Raw genomic sequence first — 16,391 nt, forward strand, 5'->3', positions numbered from 1 at the left:
GTCGCGCTTGGTATGTGATGCAAGGGCAACGGAAGTTGAGATGTTGATGATGAGAAATTGAAGTGCGCTTTCCTTTGATCGTTGTGTGTGCTCGCTTACTTGATCGCGAGACTTGGCGAGATCCCGTGATATGACCAGTCATGTGACTCTAACCTCGGCTTGGCTTCGTAAGGTCTTGGCGCTACTTATCTTGGAAGTAGATAACGACATGGGAGGGTATAGAGTAACAGAGAGACACCGACATCGACGGATGAGAAGCAGTTGTCCGTGAGAGAGGATATCGCATACTTGAAGTTTGAAGTCGCCTCGTACCTTCTATAGCCCTGCCCGCGTCATCGACCATCGCGATCGATATGTCTTCCACCCGGGACCTCGAGATCGTGCTGTTGGGCGCGACTGGATATACTGGCAGGCTTTGCGCTGAGCACATTGTCAAAAGTCTCCCTACCAACCTTGCATGGGGGATTGCAGGTCGATCACTGGGGAAGTTGGAGGCGTTGGCTACGAAGCTGCAGGAACACGATAAGGATCGCAAGGCTCCAGGTATTATTACATGGCTGCCTGTTCCCAGCCTAGGCCACGCCACAGGCTTTGAATTGAAGGCTGAATGCTAATCGAGTAATAGAACAACTTGTACTCCAGTTTAACGAAAAAGAACTGACTGCTCTGGCCTGCAAGACGAAAGTCCTGATCAATTGCGTCGGCCCATACCGCAAATATTCTACGCCTGTGGTGAAGGCCTGTGCTGAAAATGGTACCCATTATGTTGACGTGTAAGGCTATTCACTACTGTTACCGATTAATAGAATGATACTGACTTTTGCGTATAGGACGGGTGAGGCCCCGTGGGTCAAGGACATGGTCAATAAATTCCATGAAACCGCAAAATCCACTGGCGCAATTGTTCGTATACCTCTCTCGTACTGTCTCGCTAAAAGGCATCGTCATCCCTTATGTCTAACTGGGTCTTAGTTGATATCAGCGAATGGGATTGAAAGTGCTCCCGCCGACTTGTTGACCTACGTTATGGCCAAATCCATCAAGGACCAATTTGATGTTGTTACTGACGAGACAACGATGTCTCTTTATCACATAAAGTACGTTTCTCCTGTCATTCTGATAGAACTATCACAGTCTAACATTGATAATAGAGGAAAATTCAGCGGCGGTACTCTTTCGACAATTCTTGACTTCTTTAACAACCTTGAGTCAAGTTCAAGCGATCCCTACTGCATCTCACTCTCCAAGCCCGCTCAGCCAAGGTCTGTCTCTATTTTCCGCCGAATCTTTGGCGTACATTATGTCCCAGACATCGGAGTCGGCACTACCTGCGTCTGCGAGCCGTGTGACACTTCAATTGTCCACCGTACCAGTTCTATGATGCCCCAGCTCTTTAGCCCCAACTTTCGGTTCTGGGAGAGCATGAAAACCCGCAACATATTCACCGGTATTGCTGTGCACTTCACTCTTATCTCAGTCGCCATTGTCTTGTTGTTCTCACCTGTGCGATGGCTGCTACCGAGATACATTTATGCTCCTGGAGAAGGAGCACCAGAGGAAAGCAAAGCCGGGTTCTCAATTGAATACAGAGGTGTTGCAACTGCCAAACAGGACAAGCCTGGGAAAAAGGATATCAGAGTACTCGGTTCATTCCGTTATGACGGGTGCCCGTATACGTTGACGGGGATTTTCCTGGCTGAGGCCGCCATGGTTTTGGCGAGGAGCAACCGGGTGGGGCAGGAGATTAAGGCGGGCTACCTAACGCCTGCTTCTTTGGAAGACGAGTACATTGAAAAGCTAGAAAATGCCGGCGCACACTTCAAGACTACGGTATTGGAACAATGATTGCTACCGAGGGATGATGTCGACCATTTGGACATAAACGAATTATACGAAAATATTCCGATGCATATACTATATTAGGGAGACATGCTTTATTTATCAGCTTAATTGGATAAAGCCTACCATCTTGTATCATTATATCATCTAATGTATTTGTATTGAGGGAGAGTTTTGACCTGTGCTGAGCACACCAGTCTTCCATTCACAACTTTTCCTTTCTACCAAACACAACGTCTTCGAGCCACCGCTTAATATGCGCGTTGCATTCCTCTGGGGCTTCCCATAGTGCCCAGTGTGAAGCAACAACTTCGCACTTGGTCAGATTCTTGAGATACCGGTCAATATTACGCGCAAGTTCCGGTCGTAGTGCTGTATCTTTGGTTGCCTGGATAAATAGAACGGGAGCTTCGATAGAGCTGTCCATGAATTCTTGTTCCTCTTTCCAATTTTGCTTTCGGGTTCGGTACCAGTTCACTATTGGACAGTAGCTTGTAATTAGCCTAACGCCGACTTTTATATATGAAGGAACACCTACTTGGCCCGTGTAGACCTGTTCTTGAGAATTCGTCCACATAGTAATCCATTTCCTATTTATGTGACAAATTAGCATCCGTTAGGTTTCGTGGAGTAGCCTGGCAGAATGGAATTTTTGCAAGTAAGACACTTATTTGACTAGAGTAAATACGTACCGTCTTGCTGAGCAATGGAGTTTGCTTGACTCCAGGCAGCTTTTCCAGAAGTATGCCCTTTTCCGTGCTTACTACGGCCTCACCACTTGCTGTCCGACCTCCATACATGGCGTTTAAAAATTGACGAATCTGTTCCTTTGTCTGAAGGATATTTTCCAAACCCCCGTTGGCAAGTTGAAGCTGGTATCCGAAGTACGGGATCATCGCCACTGTCTCCTCAAGTGATCTGAACTCTTTTGTCGGCTGCCAGTAAGGAGTACAGACCGAAAATAGATGGGTGACGAATTCGGGTTCGTAAAGTGCTATACGATAAACAACAGCACCGCCCCTACATAGAGATATGAATATATAGTTCTATGCCGGAGAATATTGGGTCATGCCTACCAGTCATGGCCTCCTAGAATAACTTGCGAAGACCCTAGCTGGCGTGCAAGCTCCTTCATATCCTTAGCGCATTGCCTGTAGCCATACCGCCAGGCTGATTCGGGGGTAAACCGCGGAGCTTCCTGTGAGGGGTCAGCTAAAATCGCCAGCTGAGTAGAACATAAACGACGTACACTACGCCCATAGCCAATGCAATCGGGTGCGACTACCCTCAGACCGAGACTGAGAAGGGTAGGGATTTGGTATCTCCAACACATAGAAATATCCGGGAAACCATGGATCTATATCCGCATTATCATGTTAGGGTATAAGGGAACAGAAAGCACCCTGGAATGGCAGTTGTTCAGAAAAAGGTCGCAACACACCAGAAAGATCGTTGCTCGATATTTGCCATTTGGAGGAACGGCAAGGAGGTATCCTGCTCCAATGTTAGTATCTATACTCTTAACATACACACGTCGTAACTACGGGATGACATATCAATTCAAGGAGCGAACAGCTAGAAAGGAGAAACGATACCATATGTTGTCCCATTCACAATTGTAGAACAACGCTGAATCCTCGGATCATCCGGAACTTGTATCTTATCTACCGGCATATCGGCTGATATATGTAGAACAGCTGGACGGACTGTGAACCGTTACGTACTGGTCGTCGCGGCTGTGCAATGTTGCATTTGCGAACCACTGCCTTCAACGAAAGCCCCAACTTGTTTGTTAGATACAGCCTCGGATGAAGAACTGATAAATATCTAGAGTTAAGAGAGTTTGGAGGGGGCTGCTACATATTATATATACGACATGCTTGCCTGGCTCTAGTTACGTAACTAGCAACCAACAGGGGGTAACCAGCCGAGGTTATTCCCTACCCTCTACACGGGAATAACAACTACAGTGCAGTATATTTTCCATACAGGATGACTGTGATTTATTTTCATTAATATACATTCATTCCTGTGATGTTCAACTTTGGAAGTCTTGGGAATTTAGGAATGAGACGCTTAAGAGAGAGTGGCACAATCGGAGAATGCCGATGTTGCCGTAAGAATAAGGCCATGCTGGTGCACATTATGTGGACAGATATCACCTTCTAACCTATACCAGTGGAAAAGGTACGTACGGACCGCAGGGCTTTTGAACGGTACCCAAAGATGAGATGGTTTGAGGATGCTAGGTGCAATTTGTAGAGAAGCAAGGGGGTTATATGGAGTGCATTTTCTGAAGAAGTAAGTTCAAAGAGGGCCAATAACGGGGAGTGAGAGGAGGAAGAGAAAACCGAGGGCATACAGTCCATCAGCCTAGTAGATCACAGCGTCCTCGTTATCCTCCAACAGTACCTCACCGGAGTGCTCTTCATCAAGTTCAGTAGGGACTAGCGACGTAATAGGAATCTCCGGCCCGGAGAATGTCTTAGTTGAGGCCGTTTGCGGGGCCTCGCTGGTCTGTTCGCCTTTATCATTAGTATTAACACCCACCGAACCTGAGATTCTCTGTATCCTTAGCCTCAGCCGTGTTAAGGTCAGAGTGTGCAACATTATGTTCCAGTTTGTCAGTAGCCAACTCGTGCTGCGGTTTATGGCATAGGTTAGCGTCCTCTATCTCCTTTGCTATGGTCATTTTTGCTTCAGCAATCTGGTCCTGGATTTTCAACTCGTCTTGTGGCCGAAGGTACCACGGCCGATAATACTATCAATTGTAGTAATGTCAATAAGAGCTTCTAAAGGATCATAACTTAAGGGCACTTACTAGAGGGGGCTCCGCTTTGGTTCGGAGGGAGTGTGCCATTGCTAGCATATTGGAGTGATGTAACTTCATCTACTGGAGATATTAGCAAGCATAGTGACAAGGGGACAAGGAACTCATTGTGCTAACACACCGATTGCTCATTGTATAAAATCTGGTCTTTCCTCCTTGCCGCCATAAGATCTTCATATTTCTTTTTGGTTAGCTCATTGTGTTCTTTATCTTGCAGCTTCAGCTTTTCTTGTTGCTTTCTATCGATCTCTGAACGCTGCCTTTGCGCCGGCGAGGATGGACTTTGAGAAAGTGTTCCAAGTAAAGCGCCGAAAAGCCTCCGGCCACGCTTTCGTTCTTCTTCTACCCCCGGTTTGCGCTGATTCGCTGCCTTCCCGTCCGCGGAGTTATTGGTCCGCCGTGTATTTGAGGTGGACGACGGTGTTGCAGAAGAGACAGCATGTTCGGAGGCCCCGTCTGCACTGAGCCGTCTCCGTTTACTGCTGTTCTCGCTTGAGACGCTCTGTCTTCGCTTTTGTAAAGCGTCTGGACCAGGATATTGTGGGGGTTCTGGTAGCGCAACGGCGGAGGCGATCGAACTGTATTTATATCAGCAAACTGACGAAGAAGTGAGATTAACAGGGCATCAGTGCATATAACTTACCTCTCTGTCATGGGTAATAGCTGGGAATACCTCGTCACAACAATATAGACGGCCTGGAATCGTTTCCTTGCAGGGAGATGATGTTGGCATCCTTTACTCGGGAAGTTTAGACCTTGACTTCCTTAACTAGTTATGTAATCAGCCAGTTAAGATGTACAGGGGCGGAAATCTTTATTTTAACCAAAGACTTCCAATGTACGCGATGCTGATTGCTATGCTTGGGTTGAAGCAGCGTATATTGTGCAAATATGCAATTGGCCGTGTGTAGCTACGCGTACATGAAGCACTGGCAATATGGTTGACGCGAAACATTTTGTGGTTATTTTGGCTGCGCGTTTATCAACTGGAGGACGAGGAAATAAAAAGTTGATAAATGTGAGATGCCGGGCTAACTGTGCTCCTACTTGAGTACATTGTTGGAAATAGGCAAATTCGAGTTTACGCTCCAAATAAAGACCACAGTTAGGCATTGACGGTATCCTCATTATGCCTTGGGTCTTTGCCGTCCTTCGCATAGCTCATCGATAATCGTTCAACCATATGCTGCTCTACCGTCCTGTAAGGACCGGCATCTTCTTCCTCTGAACGTCCAAACCCTTCCACAGGCCTTAGACATGCGTCTAAGCAGCCATCAAGAAAGAATACCACGCTATACCTCTCCCTTTCAGGCCGTTTGCACACCACCCGATGCATACTGCTCTTATACAACCCGTTGGTAACCATGCTACCCATGTCTCCTATATTAACGACGTACGCGTCCGGGTTAGGGTCGATCGGCCACCAGACATGCTTCCCGTCTTTCTCTCCGAGCACTTCGAGGCCTGGGTTATCATCTTGAAGGAGGAGAGTAATCACACCGAAGTCAGTGTGTGCGGATGCCCCATACTGTGGCATGCCGGCCACGTCCCCGCCATGTCGGGCAGCCGACGGATAGTGCAGAAGGCGAAGTGGACATGCCGGGGTCTGATCCAATTTGATCAAATCGTGCAAAACAGTTGGCATGTTGCCGGTCGTACTAATGGCTCTGTGCTCACTGGAAGCGGCTGATATCATGGTAGCTCCAACTAATTGCAGAACCTTGAAGGCAAGCTGTTGAACACTTTCATGGTATCGTTCGCATGGTGTTTGGAACTGCGAGGCTGGCAGCAACGCGGCCGGTGGCCAAACATTTGGCCCCATGAAGAAACGGCCATGCAAAGGATCTGATGGCAAAACGTTGCTGCCTACGTAGTATCCCTAATTTTCATGACTTCAGCAGGCAAGTTTCGGTGATAGATCGGAGGCCAGTCGGGGCAAGATGGGCTACCTGAGGGAGCGGTGGCCACTAAAAACGAATTCACACCAATCAGAAGGGTATACATTCTGCGGAATTCTCACCTCCTTCAAGTCTGGTAAGACGCCTTCCTCGTATGACTGACTGGCCAACACATCATACCCTCTATGACCAATGAAATTTGCGGCGTCAAGCTTCTTTTTCTCCTCCAAAGGCAGTGTGAAAAAGGCGTGTGCCGCATCAAAGACACTATTCTGTTCCTCCTTGGGAATACCATGTCCAATTATTTGAAAGAAACCCGTCGAGATGCATGCTTCACGAACATCGTCAATAACCTTCCTGGCAGCGTCAGACTTGGGATCGTCGAGATAAGGTGATATATCGACCGTGGGGGCACCGGGAGAGTTATCTTTCGCCATGTTGCCCGCGGTTCACGACAATCCGCCGTGATACTATGCAGTTATATATTTAGGAAAAAGTATTTCGAACGATCTGTTCGACTGGCAAACCGGCTGCCCAACGCAAATAAAATATAGCTTGCAGCTACTCCGCGGATAACTTACAAACATTCTTTTTCATTGTTGCACCAGCATCCTACCACTGGCGGAATAGCCGGGCCCATCGAGAAATGTCAGCTTGTTGTTTTCTACGGGAAATCTTTACTTAATTTATCTGTGATTTCTAGGAAAGCCATACACATCCCCCCTCACCTAACCAGGGACGAATTTCTAGAATATCAACCCCTCCCGGTTATGTGGCCGCGGGTAGAATATCACTCGGTCCCCTTATCTTGATGTTGCGCCTCCGTTACACACCCACATCCACATACAGATACGATATGACTATGTTGAGCAGGCAGCGAGACATCGCCGTCAGCAGTAACGTCATAATGAGTGTAGTGTAACATTTTCCGAGGGCCCGAGAGAGGGACCCGAGTATTGGAGATGGGCCTAGGCCACTCAGCTATTTTAAACTCATGAATTGAGTGAGGTACAGTAACAAGCGATGGAGATAAGCAACGGTGGCATGGAGAAAGAGTTAAGGAACCCCAGTCTTAACGGGCGGGCGGATCATGGTTTCTTCTTCCAAAGGCGAGACTATCATGAAAGACGCGCCTCTTCCAATTGTAACTCATATGCCAGATCCACGACCCACTGAATTGAGCTTCAACCTGGATTTATGGAAAGCTAAAGATGAATAAAGTGTAGCTCACTGAGATTCGGAGTTTTGACCTTCTCAATTGGGAGATGAAACTGGTTGAAGGGGTCCTTGGAGGTATCAAAAAAGTAGGCCTGCTTTCCCAATCAACAGCCGTGTCTTTATCACGTAGAACGTCGTGCTTGATAGCCTAGATAGCTGGATGGCCGCTTTGGCTACGTTGAAGCTTGTTATGTTTTAACCTATAAGCGTGTGGTGAATCCCAGCCAACAGTAATCTGCGAAATCTAGCCATTTAGTGAATTGTATTTGGATGATTTTGAATGTTGAAGCCTAACCGCTTGTAAGAAAATTCCCTAATATGGCCTCCACCAGGCCGAGGAAATTGTAACTGGAGCATATTCCGCTTTATGCCTAGGTAATCATTTGATTATTACGTTGCAATTAGTATGCGTTACGTTGAACGAGAGTACATTCAAAAAGCACTATTCTTACCTCATATAAGCTGCCCAAAAAGGAAGGATGAAATAACGATCATATAACCGAATATATTATGCCTCGGGATAGAGGATGTATGGCAGCTTTCATCTGACATCAAGCTTTTGTAAGTTGTAGAGGCTGCCATCACCTGAACCAAAGCCGGCTATAATCTCCATAGATCTGGATGGCGACATGGATATACCCCCGTCATTGTTTCAAAGGGGATAGTGGTAGAATCTCGGATAGGCCCAGTCCCTACGGCCACGGGTTATACCATAGTAACTTGCAGCAAACCGGAATAACAGCCACATGGGCTTAAATACGGAACACCCATAGAACGCATAGAATGGCCAAGATTTGTGTCTCCCTCCTTTCCAAAAGAAAGGAAAGAAGATGAGCGTGTGGCATTTGACCACCAAATTATTTGTTCGTTGCAAAAAGCACTGGATACTGTCAAAAACATGGACAACGTGCGAGAATTGAAACCTCGAAAGCTGTGGTCGGAAAAGGAGGATAACGTGTTGCGCGGTGAAGTTGCCAGGCAAGGTAAATGAATAGTCAACTCTTAAGAAAGAAATGCAATATGGAAGCGATGAGACTTAGGTTGACGTGGCCATGAGTATGGCTAACAAAATTGCCAAATTAGCGGAGCAAGGAAAGGCGAAGGACTGGCGAACAATCGCTGAGAAACTTCCTGGTCGAAGCAACAAAGGTCACTTCTATTTCTTAACCTCGTGTCTATACAAACGAGTCTATGAGTCTAATCTTCAGATCAGACTGCAGAAAACGTTGGATTAAGTTGGACGGTCCTGTCAAAAAAGGCCCATGGAGCCAGGAAGAAGACCAGCGTCTTCATAAAGCAGTTTTGCTTCATTCAAACGTGTAAGTCTCATGAGGAACTGCATCGTGTCTCATATCTGCACTAGAGTCAAACTGACGGACACTCCTGGAAATTGCAGCTGGACGGAAGTTGCGCAGGTTGTGGGTACACGGCATGCTGATCGTTAGTCTATCACTAGCCTTGCCCTGCATCCTGATGGAGGCTTTCAACAAATTACCATGATTCGGGGCGCTAATACATTTAACAGAATGTGCTAAACGTTGGTTGCATTTTCTCAACCCAAGCTTGAACCATAGTGAATGGAGTGAACAAGAGGATGAGCGTCTCTTGGCCGCGGTCGAGAGAAGCGGACGGAATTGGAGAAGGATCGTGGATGAGATACTTCATGGACGATCAGCCACAGATGCCAAAAATAGGTAAGATGAGTCCCTAGGGCTGGGAGTTGTACGTCTAGTGACTTACAACCGTTATATAGACACGCAATCCTCCAGAGAAACAGGAAGAACAGCGCCGCTTCAGGCTCAGATCGTCCAAGGCCATCCTTTTCTAGGCGTCGAAGAAACGGCAGCACTCTGGAGGCTGCAGAGAAGAATGACGCAAATAACTGGTGGCCAACCGACTCGGTGGACCTGATGAGGGATATCTTCTATTATAATGTTGCCACAGATTCAGGGGGACCCGAACTGCATCCAGGTAGTAACTTTGATGCACTCCTTATGGAGCAATCAGACCACCTGCTAGGCTCCCCACTCACCACGGCTTCAGCGCATGAGCATCCGCAAGATTATACGGGGACAGCGCCGTCATCCGGGTGGCAGATCATGCCGAGTAACCATTCCTACCAAGAAAGATTGAATGGCCATGGGTTTGAGCTGCCCACAGGTTGTATTCCAAGCTCATTTGAAAATGGTGGAGATAACTGTGGGGGAATCACAGATACCTTCTTTGAAGCGTTGACAACTATGACAGATGTTGAAGGGGTGGTTGGTTTACACACGCCTTCAGCCTCTTCAAATTCCGCAGACTGCCTTCCGATCATTCAGGGAGCGAGCGACACAACATTTCTTCCTAGAGAAGAGCATGTGGATGAAGATGATGGAGAAGAGGAGGAGGACGAGGGTGTAGAGGAGGTCGCCGTTGAGAAAAGTGAAGAGTTGGTCATCAATAACGATTATAACGATCCAACAATGCCTTCTATAGAAGAAATCCTGGGAACGGTTTCGAGAGGAAATCGAAAAAGCACGATGATCTTGCAGCATATGCAGCCAGATCAAGTTGGGCAAGTTTTGGAGCTGCTCTTCTCCTCCGGCTCGACCGTGGATGTCAAAATCGTCGGCGAAGACTAGCATTCAGAAAAGGGGTGGTCATTCTGGGAAAGAAAACTTTTCTGCAGAAGTTTAAGAGTAGTATCTAATATAATAATGAGGCAAGAAATAGGCATGATCACTTACTCACCGTTCCGAAAGTGAGATAATTAACCACCCAGCTCCGAAAATTCAACTTTTCGGTGTTCGCGGGTAAACCAAGCTTGAGTGCTTCCATATATGGGTTGCAGTAGCGTGAATATTGTATATAAATCCACCATGACCTGTTTTCAACTATTATAGGGGATGCTGTGCGCCGTTATAAATGCGATTCTTCACAGCACGGGATGCTGCAAAATATCAGACCTCCCCGTTTTTGGTGGATATTACGGTAGCCTCCACTACGTCCATTAATTCCTGAATAGATATCAAATCAGCATTAAGTCCGCCCAAGTATACTTATTAGGGGAAAATAAATACCTTTTGGGTTGCGGACATATCAGAACTGCCTTTGAACTGTTTTATGGAGTAAAACGTATGGTAAGGGCTCTTTTAACACCAGACTTGACACCACCTAACATGACTACTGATACTTTTCCTTTTGTCAAGTACCAGCAGTGACGGAAAGCAGTAGATGCCATATCCATACCAACAAAATTGGAGTCGAAAGGTATACTTAAGAGATGCATCTCAAACGCACATTTGCTTCCTCGAGAACAGAGCTTTCGTAGTCAACAAAGATATCAAGGTGGTGGCGCTTTTGAGCTATTGCGTGATTGTTTCAATTCAAGCGGTAATGGTATTATTATTGACTACACGAAGCTAGACAAACCGAGCTGGCCTATTGGAGGAACTGGGGACCTTGGAGCACAAAAATGGGATCTGGGCTGGGGAGAGCGACTCTTGCGAACAGCGGAATTGATATATGCGATCGTTATACACCGCGAGAAGTAAAAGTGGTGCATCCTTGGACAATCTTCCGGAGTTAAGGCCATGCTGCACCATAACCCCGATATACTCAGCTCCCGCTCGCACATGACCGCACGGGAAAAGAAGCGAAGACGAGAATCTGGAGGTAGAGGTGACCGTTCAGCGGCACAACGGCGACACAGGGCAACAATATCAGCGCTCACGATAGCTTGAAAGAGAGATGCCCAGATTCTTGACACAGTCATTACCCGGTCGTTGGGTTGTTTGTGAGGACATTGCTGATCGTCTGTGCTAGGTACGCGCGTACTTGAGGCCTTTCTTCGCTCACTTCCAGGAATTTAGCTCTCGCCTTTCCAGATGGCAACTAACTGGTGGTCCAGTCTGAAATTTTGATCTCATCGGAAGCTGTCTCAAGCATCTCGAGAGTCCGTTATCCTCTTTTCGATCCGTTGTTCGACAGTCCTCCTATAGGCACTACCGGCAATTTCGGAGGTTCCAGAGAGTGGTGACACATTATACTGCCACAGGGACGCAGCATAAGATACCATCAGGGTCAGCTGTAAAAATCGCCATCCAAGACCTTTCTCATCGCCAGGTGGGAGAGGAGGAAGAAAGGACGAGGTTGCAATAAGCATCACCAAGACGGAACAAGATTTAAGCATGGCTAGCGCAGACCCTCCAGCTCTTGGCAGCGCTCCACAACTTCGCGGCAACGACGACCAGGTTGACGACGCCAGCCCTGAAGATGCAGATGGGCGTGGTCGAGGGAAAGAAAGCGAAAGTGGCCCTGTGCTGCCTATGCTGGAAGAACAACGGAGTTCTGAAAATGAATTCTGCACTACAGGTCTCCGTCTATTCTTCATCCTCAGCTCGTTGCTTGTATCTGTGTTCTGCCAGGCGATTGATGATACGATAATCGCGACTGCGATCCCACCAATTACAGACTATTTTCGCCGTCTCAGCCACGTCGGCTGGTATGGATCTGTTTATCTTCTAACGAACTGCGCCTTTCAGCTATTCTATGGCAAACTGTACAAAATCTTTCCGCTACGATGGGTTTTCATGAGCTCCCTCTTCATCTTTGAGCTCGGTTCGTTGATTGCTGCGGTAGCACCCAAAAGCGAAACATTAATTGCTGGCCGCGCTGTTGCCGGTATAGGTGCAGCCGGAATAACAAGTGGTGCGATGACTATCATGGCTCATACGGCGCCAGTCCGCTGGCGCCCAACGTTTACTAGTTTGATAGGCGCTGTGTATGGAATCGCAAGCGTTGTTGGTCCAATACTGGGGGGAGCCCTTGCCGAAAAAGTCAGCTGGCGATGGATATTTTATCTAAATCTCCCCTTTGGTGGTGCTTCGGCGCTGACACTGCTACTCTCGCTGAAAAATCTGCCGCCCAGCGCCAATGGACAGCGCCTGCCCTTCGCCGTTATGCTCAGGCGGCTGGATGTGGTAGGCACATTCACCTTTGTTGCGAGCATTGCATGTCTCCTTACAGCACTGCAATACGGTGGAACAACGGCCCCGTGGTCGTCAGGTTTTGTCATTGCCCTACTGACGTTGTTTTCCGTACTATTTGCCACATTCGTTCTGGCTCAAGTCTTACAAAACGATAAAAATGCAACAATCCCAAAACACATAGCGAAAAACAGAAATATGGTCTTTGGAGCCACGTTCGCAATTTGTCAAGGCGGTGCTTTCAACATCTTCATTTTTTACTTGCCGCTATACTTTCAAATTATAAAGGACGCGAGTCCAATCAGGTCTGGTATCAATTACCTGCCTCTAATTCTAGTCAATACGGTTGGAATTATCGCAGCAGGGCTCCTAACCACAAAAGTTGGCTATTACATGCCATGGATCTGGTTCTCAAGCATAGCAATGCCCATCGGCGCCGGTCTTCTAACCACATTACGAGTAGACTCTACCGCCAGCCAATGGGTAGGATATCAGTTCTTATTTGCTATTGGGTCTGGATTCGGCTTACAACAGCCATTTGTGGCCGCGCAGACTGCTCTGCCTCTCGAAGAAGTTAGCACTGGCACAGCGATCATGTTATTCTCACAGCTTGGCGGCGGAGCTATCTTTATCCCTGTTGCACAGAGTGTTTTTATGTCCCGACTTGTGGCCAGAGTTGGAGCGATGGGGATTCCAGGCTTGGATCCTCGTCAACTTATCAGCGTGGGCGCAACGCAATTCAGACAAATTATCCCCCCAGAGGATATTCCAAGGGTGGTTCTGGCCTACAATGATGCCCTGCGGCGAGCATTTAGAGTTGGGCTTATAATGGCAAGTTTATCTATCATTGGACCTTTGGGAATGAAGTGGGTGTCTGTAAAATTACAGAACCAAAAAGAGGATATGTCTGCAGTAGACCATGATAAGGAGCAGCAAGGCGGATAAACTGGGAAGCAGGCAGAAGTGGTATTTGAGAATACATGTCTTTGCTTTATGTGTATAAATTTGCATTTCATCGAAATGGGTGAAGGGAAATATGAATATCAAGTCACCAGCAACAAGATCCTTAAAAGCGTAATCAAATTTAATTTTCGCTTGGGCAAGGGTGGGAGATAATGAAAGGAATCGGCTGGATTACAGAATATTAAATCTCCTATTATAATAGAGTGATCGGGATTCATATTCACTGTTATCTTTGCTAGTAAATTGCAAGGCTTAAAAGGGGAAAGTGGTCTGCATTTTTCACCATTTCACGTGACTATCAACGTCCCGGAGAAACTCTTCTCCTGAGCCGAACTTTGAATCCGCGTTGGGTCACGAACCATCGATTCATCACAACCCAGTCACCACCTTCATCGGGATCAAGGAGCTCGAACTGTTTGACAAAGGACGTCTTAGCAGGCAATTGCTGTTAGGTGAATAACACTGCTTACCTGAAATCGCCTTAACAATGTCGGCACGATCTTGTATATCTCCAACAGGGCGATATTCTTCCCTATACAGTTACGGTGGCCAGCACCGAACTAGATTTGCGGGCTTAGTTCGATGATTATTCGCTAACAGGGTCGGATGGGGGTGGAATCAATATAATACATACCGTGAGGAGACTTCTTTCCATTTCCCTTACCTGTTCTGCCTCGCCCAGCCATCTCTCCGGTCGCCATTTATCGCAATCCTCGCCAAATGTTGCTTTGTGATGATGGGTCACCCAGGAACTCATGCCAACTACGGTTCCACCCTCTAGTCGCTTACCACAAATAGTGGCCCCTTCGGGTGGAACTACTCTCTCCATTGGAAGCCCAAGAGGAGGGTGCATTCGACCTGCTTCGTTGATACAAGCATTGAAGTATGGGAGATCCTTTGCTTGCCTAAATCCAGCAAATTCGTCTAGATTCCCGGCTGCCGCTGCTTCATCAAACTCTGAAACCAGGCGTTTAAGCGTACTCGGGTTGTGGAGAAGATAATAGAACATGGCTCTCAGAAACATTGCAGTGCTGTCACTGCCTGCGGTAATATTCGAAGAAGTCCACACGAGAAGAGCACTTTGAAAGCCAACAGTTTCTGTTAGCTTGTATATCACCTTCGGAAGCCGGACTTGACTTACAAGGGAGGAACAGAGGGATCATTAGCTTCCACTTCCATAAAACGTGAAAGCATGTCCCTGTTGTTTATTTTCCATTCTTTCTGGAGTTCGCCTTGCTCGATTTTTTGTCTCTCCTGAACTCTGCGCATCGCGAAAATTACCCCGGGGCTTTGGATATTTTTCCTAAAGAGGCGTCGAATTGGATTGTTTGTCCATACATCACCCAGCCAAGGCATTTGCGTGACCTTTCGCCTCCTGTTAGATTTTCTTCACTATTTGGTCGAAAGGAGTTTATCTTACCAACGCAGTTTTTCGAAGTGTGTTCCAAAGCTCTCCCATCACACCGTCTATATCTTCGCCTTTTTCCATAAAGCCAAACCGATGGGAAAACGTCAATTCTCCCATGACATCGAAGGCGAACATTTGCAACCACTGCCCAAAGTTACACGGAACCGTTTTCTCTGTTTCACCATTAGGCTTAGCAAAACGGTCTTCAAGCTGTTCACAGAACACTTTCATCGACGTATCCACATAAGGCTCAAAGGAAACTAAGTGGCTCATTGAATAAACATTAGAGATAGGTCTCTTTAAGGCTCGATGAATTGCCTCATTTTGCGTTGCAAATATCCCTTCGACTGGTTTACTTCGCGTTTTTAATAATAAAGACCGATAGAAATCAGACTATGAATAGGTAAGTTGACATTTCCATAACTCTAGCGTCTTTCTTACCTTTGGCCACGGTTTCTTGAAGGAGTATATAGTTCCTATCTCCCTTGGGTCTCCAACGCTCACCATATTCGGACCGAAGCGGACAATGGGACCATATTTCTCGTGCAGGTCGATGTGTATTTCATGGGCGCGGAAGCTCTTAACCCATAATAAACGGGACAGATTTGTGAACCTTGCGAAAAAGGGCCCAGGTATGTGGGATAGACGATGATATGATTTGACTGATGAAAGGAGCAAAAGGATAAGAGGCAAGATGATAGAAAGGGATAGGATATGGGTGAACTGGGATAAGATGTCTGGTGATAGTCCAAGTATGTCCATGGTTGCGGTTCCGGGCAGCGATGTCAAAGGTCCGCGGCGGGCAAAAAGAGCAAGTAAGAAGACTTTTCTACCAATACAGTTATGGCCGGACATGGTAAACCAATATTTGGGGATATAAAGCAGTAGGTACCCTTCTAACCTGTGCCTACTCAGGTCCGCCTACTCAGGTTACCCTTGTTGCTGATAAATCTGCTAATCGACCCCGTTTTAAGTTATCATGGTTTCTTTACTCCATCAAGTCTTCTATGAAATATTCGGGCCCGGCAGGATACTCAGGACCGCTGGGCGATAATTATGCCATTGGTCCCAAAGGCTGCAGCTTGCGACCTCCCTTATTCTATGACACCCTTCGTTCGTTACATCTGACGCCTCTTTATCCTTGATTCAATGGAACATCGTCCTTTTGGAGCTTTTCTTCCTCCCTTATTAATATTTTGAAGTAAGTTGTACAAACACGCAACGAGTTCAACCCCAAGAACTTCCAAGAGTTACCTACATTCGTC

The 16,391-nt window shown here is 46.9% G+C and overlaps 6 protein-coding genes across 6 annotated transcripts; 3 read left to right on the forward strand and 3 right to left on the reverse strand.

Moving 5' to 3' along the window:
• Window positions 1–353: 353 nt before the first annotated feature.
• GIQ15_02657 (trans-acting enoyl reductase) lies at window positions 354–1,845 on the forward strand (the record flags this gene model as incomplete). Its single annotated transcript, XM_033550074.1, has 5 exons — window positions 354–543; window positions 626–773; window positions 831–903; window positions 973–1,097; window positions 1,152–1,845. The coding sequence occupies 5 exons, from the start codon at window positions 354–356 to the stop codon at window positions 1,843–1,845; spliced, it is 1,230 nt and encodes a 409-aa protein (XP_033407235.1).
• Window positions 1,846–2,044: 199 nt separating this feature from the next.
• Window positions 2,045–3,591, reverse strand: GIQ15_02658 (epoxide hydrolase 2; the record flags this gene model as incomplete). Its single annotated transcript, XM_033550075.1, has 7 exons — window positions 2,045–2,316; window positions 2,378–2,429; window positions 2,532–2,859; window positions 2,916–3,037; window positions 3,089–3,196; window positions 3,281–3,333; window positions 3,564–3,591. 7 exons carry the CDS (start codon window positions 3,589–3,591, stop codon window positions 2,045–2,047), a joined length of 963 nt encoding a protein of 320 aa, XP_033407236.1.
• A 621-nt stretch (window positions 3,592–4,212) lies between these two features.
• Window positions 4,213–5,323, reverse strand: GIQ15_02659 (pinin/SDK/memA domain-containing protein; the record flags this gene model as incomplete). Its single annotated transcript, XM_033550076.1, has 5 exons — window positions 4,213–4,351; window positions 4,395–4,600; window positions 4,661–4,729; window positions 4,791–5,247; window positions 5,313–5,323. 5 exons carry the CDS (start codon window positions 5,321–5,323, stop codon window positions 4,213–4,215), a joined length of 882 nt encoding a protein of 293 aa, XP_033407237.1.
• A 451-nt stretch (window positions 5,324–5,774) lies between these two features.
• GIQ15_02660 (citrinin biosynthesis oxygenase CtnA) lies at window positions 5,775–7,004 on the reverse strand (the record flags this gene model as incomplete). The annotated part of the gene is made up of 2 exons (XM_033550077.1): window positions 5,775–6,548; window positions 6,690–7,004. 2 exons carry the CDS (start codon window positions 7,002–7,004, stop codon window positions 5,775–5,777), a joined length of 1,089 nt encoding a protein of 362 aa, XP_033407238.1.
• Window positions 7,005–8,683: 1,679 nt separating this feature from the next.
• On the forward strand, window positions 8,684–10,409 carry GIQ15_02661 (uncharacterized protein; the record flags this gene model as incomplete). The annotated part of the gene is made up of 6 exons (XM_033550078.1): window positions 8,684–8,768; window positions 8,869–8,934; window positions 8,999–9,104; window positions 9,182–9,225; window positions 9,311–9,479; window positions 9,539–10,409. The coding sequence occupies 6 exons, from the start codon at window positions 8,684–8,686 to the stop codon at window positions 10,407–10,409; spliced, it is 1,341 nt and encodes a 446-aa protein (XP_033407239.1).
• A 1,548-nt stretch (window positions 10,410–11,957) lies between these two features.
• Window positions 11,958–13,700, forward strand: GIQ15_02662 (AflT; the record flags this gene model as incomplete). Its single annotated transcript, XM_033550079.1, has 1 exon — window positions 11,958–13,700. The coding sequence occupies one exon, from the start codon at window positions 11,958–11,960 to the stop codon at window positions 13,698–13,700; it is 1,743 nt and encodes a 580-aa protein (XP_033407240.1).
• Window positions 13,701–16,391: the final 2,691 nt, after the last annotated feature.

The sequence above is a fragment of the Arthroderma uncinatum genome (genome assembly GCF_011692745.1).
Source record: "Arthroderma uncinatum strain CBS 119779 chromosome Unknown scaffold2, whole genome shotgun sequence".
Classification (NCBI taxonomy): Eukaryota; Fungi; Ascomycota; class Eurotiomycetes; order Onygenales; family Arthrodermataceae; genus Arthroderma; species Arthroderma uncinatum.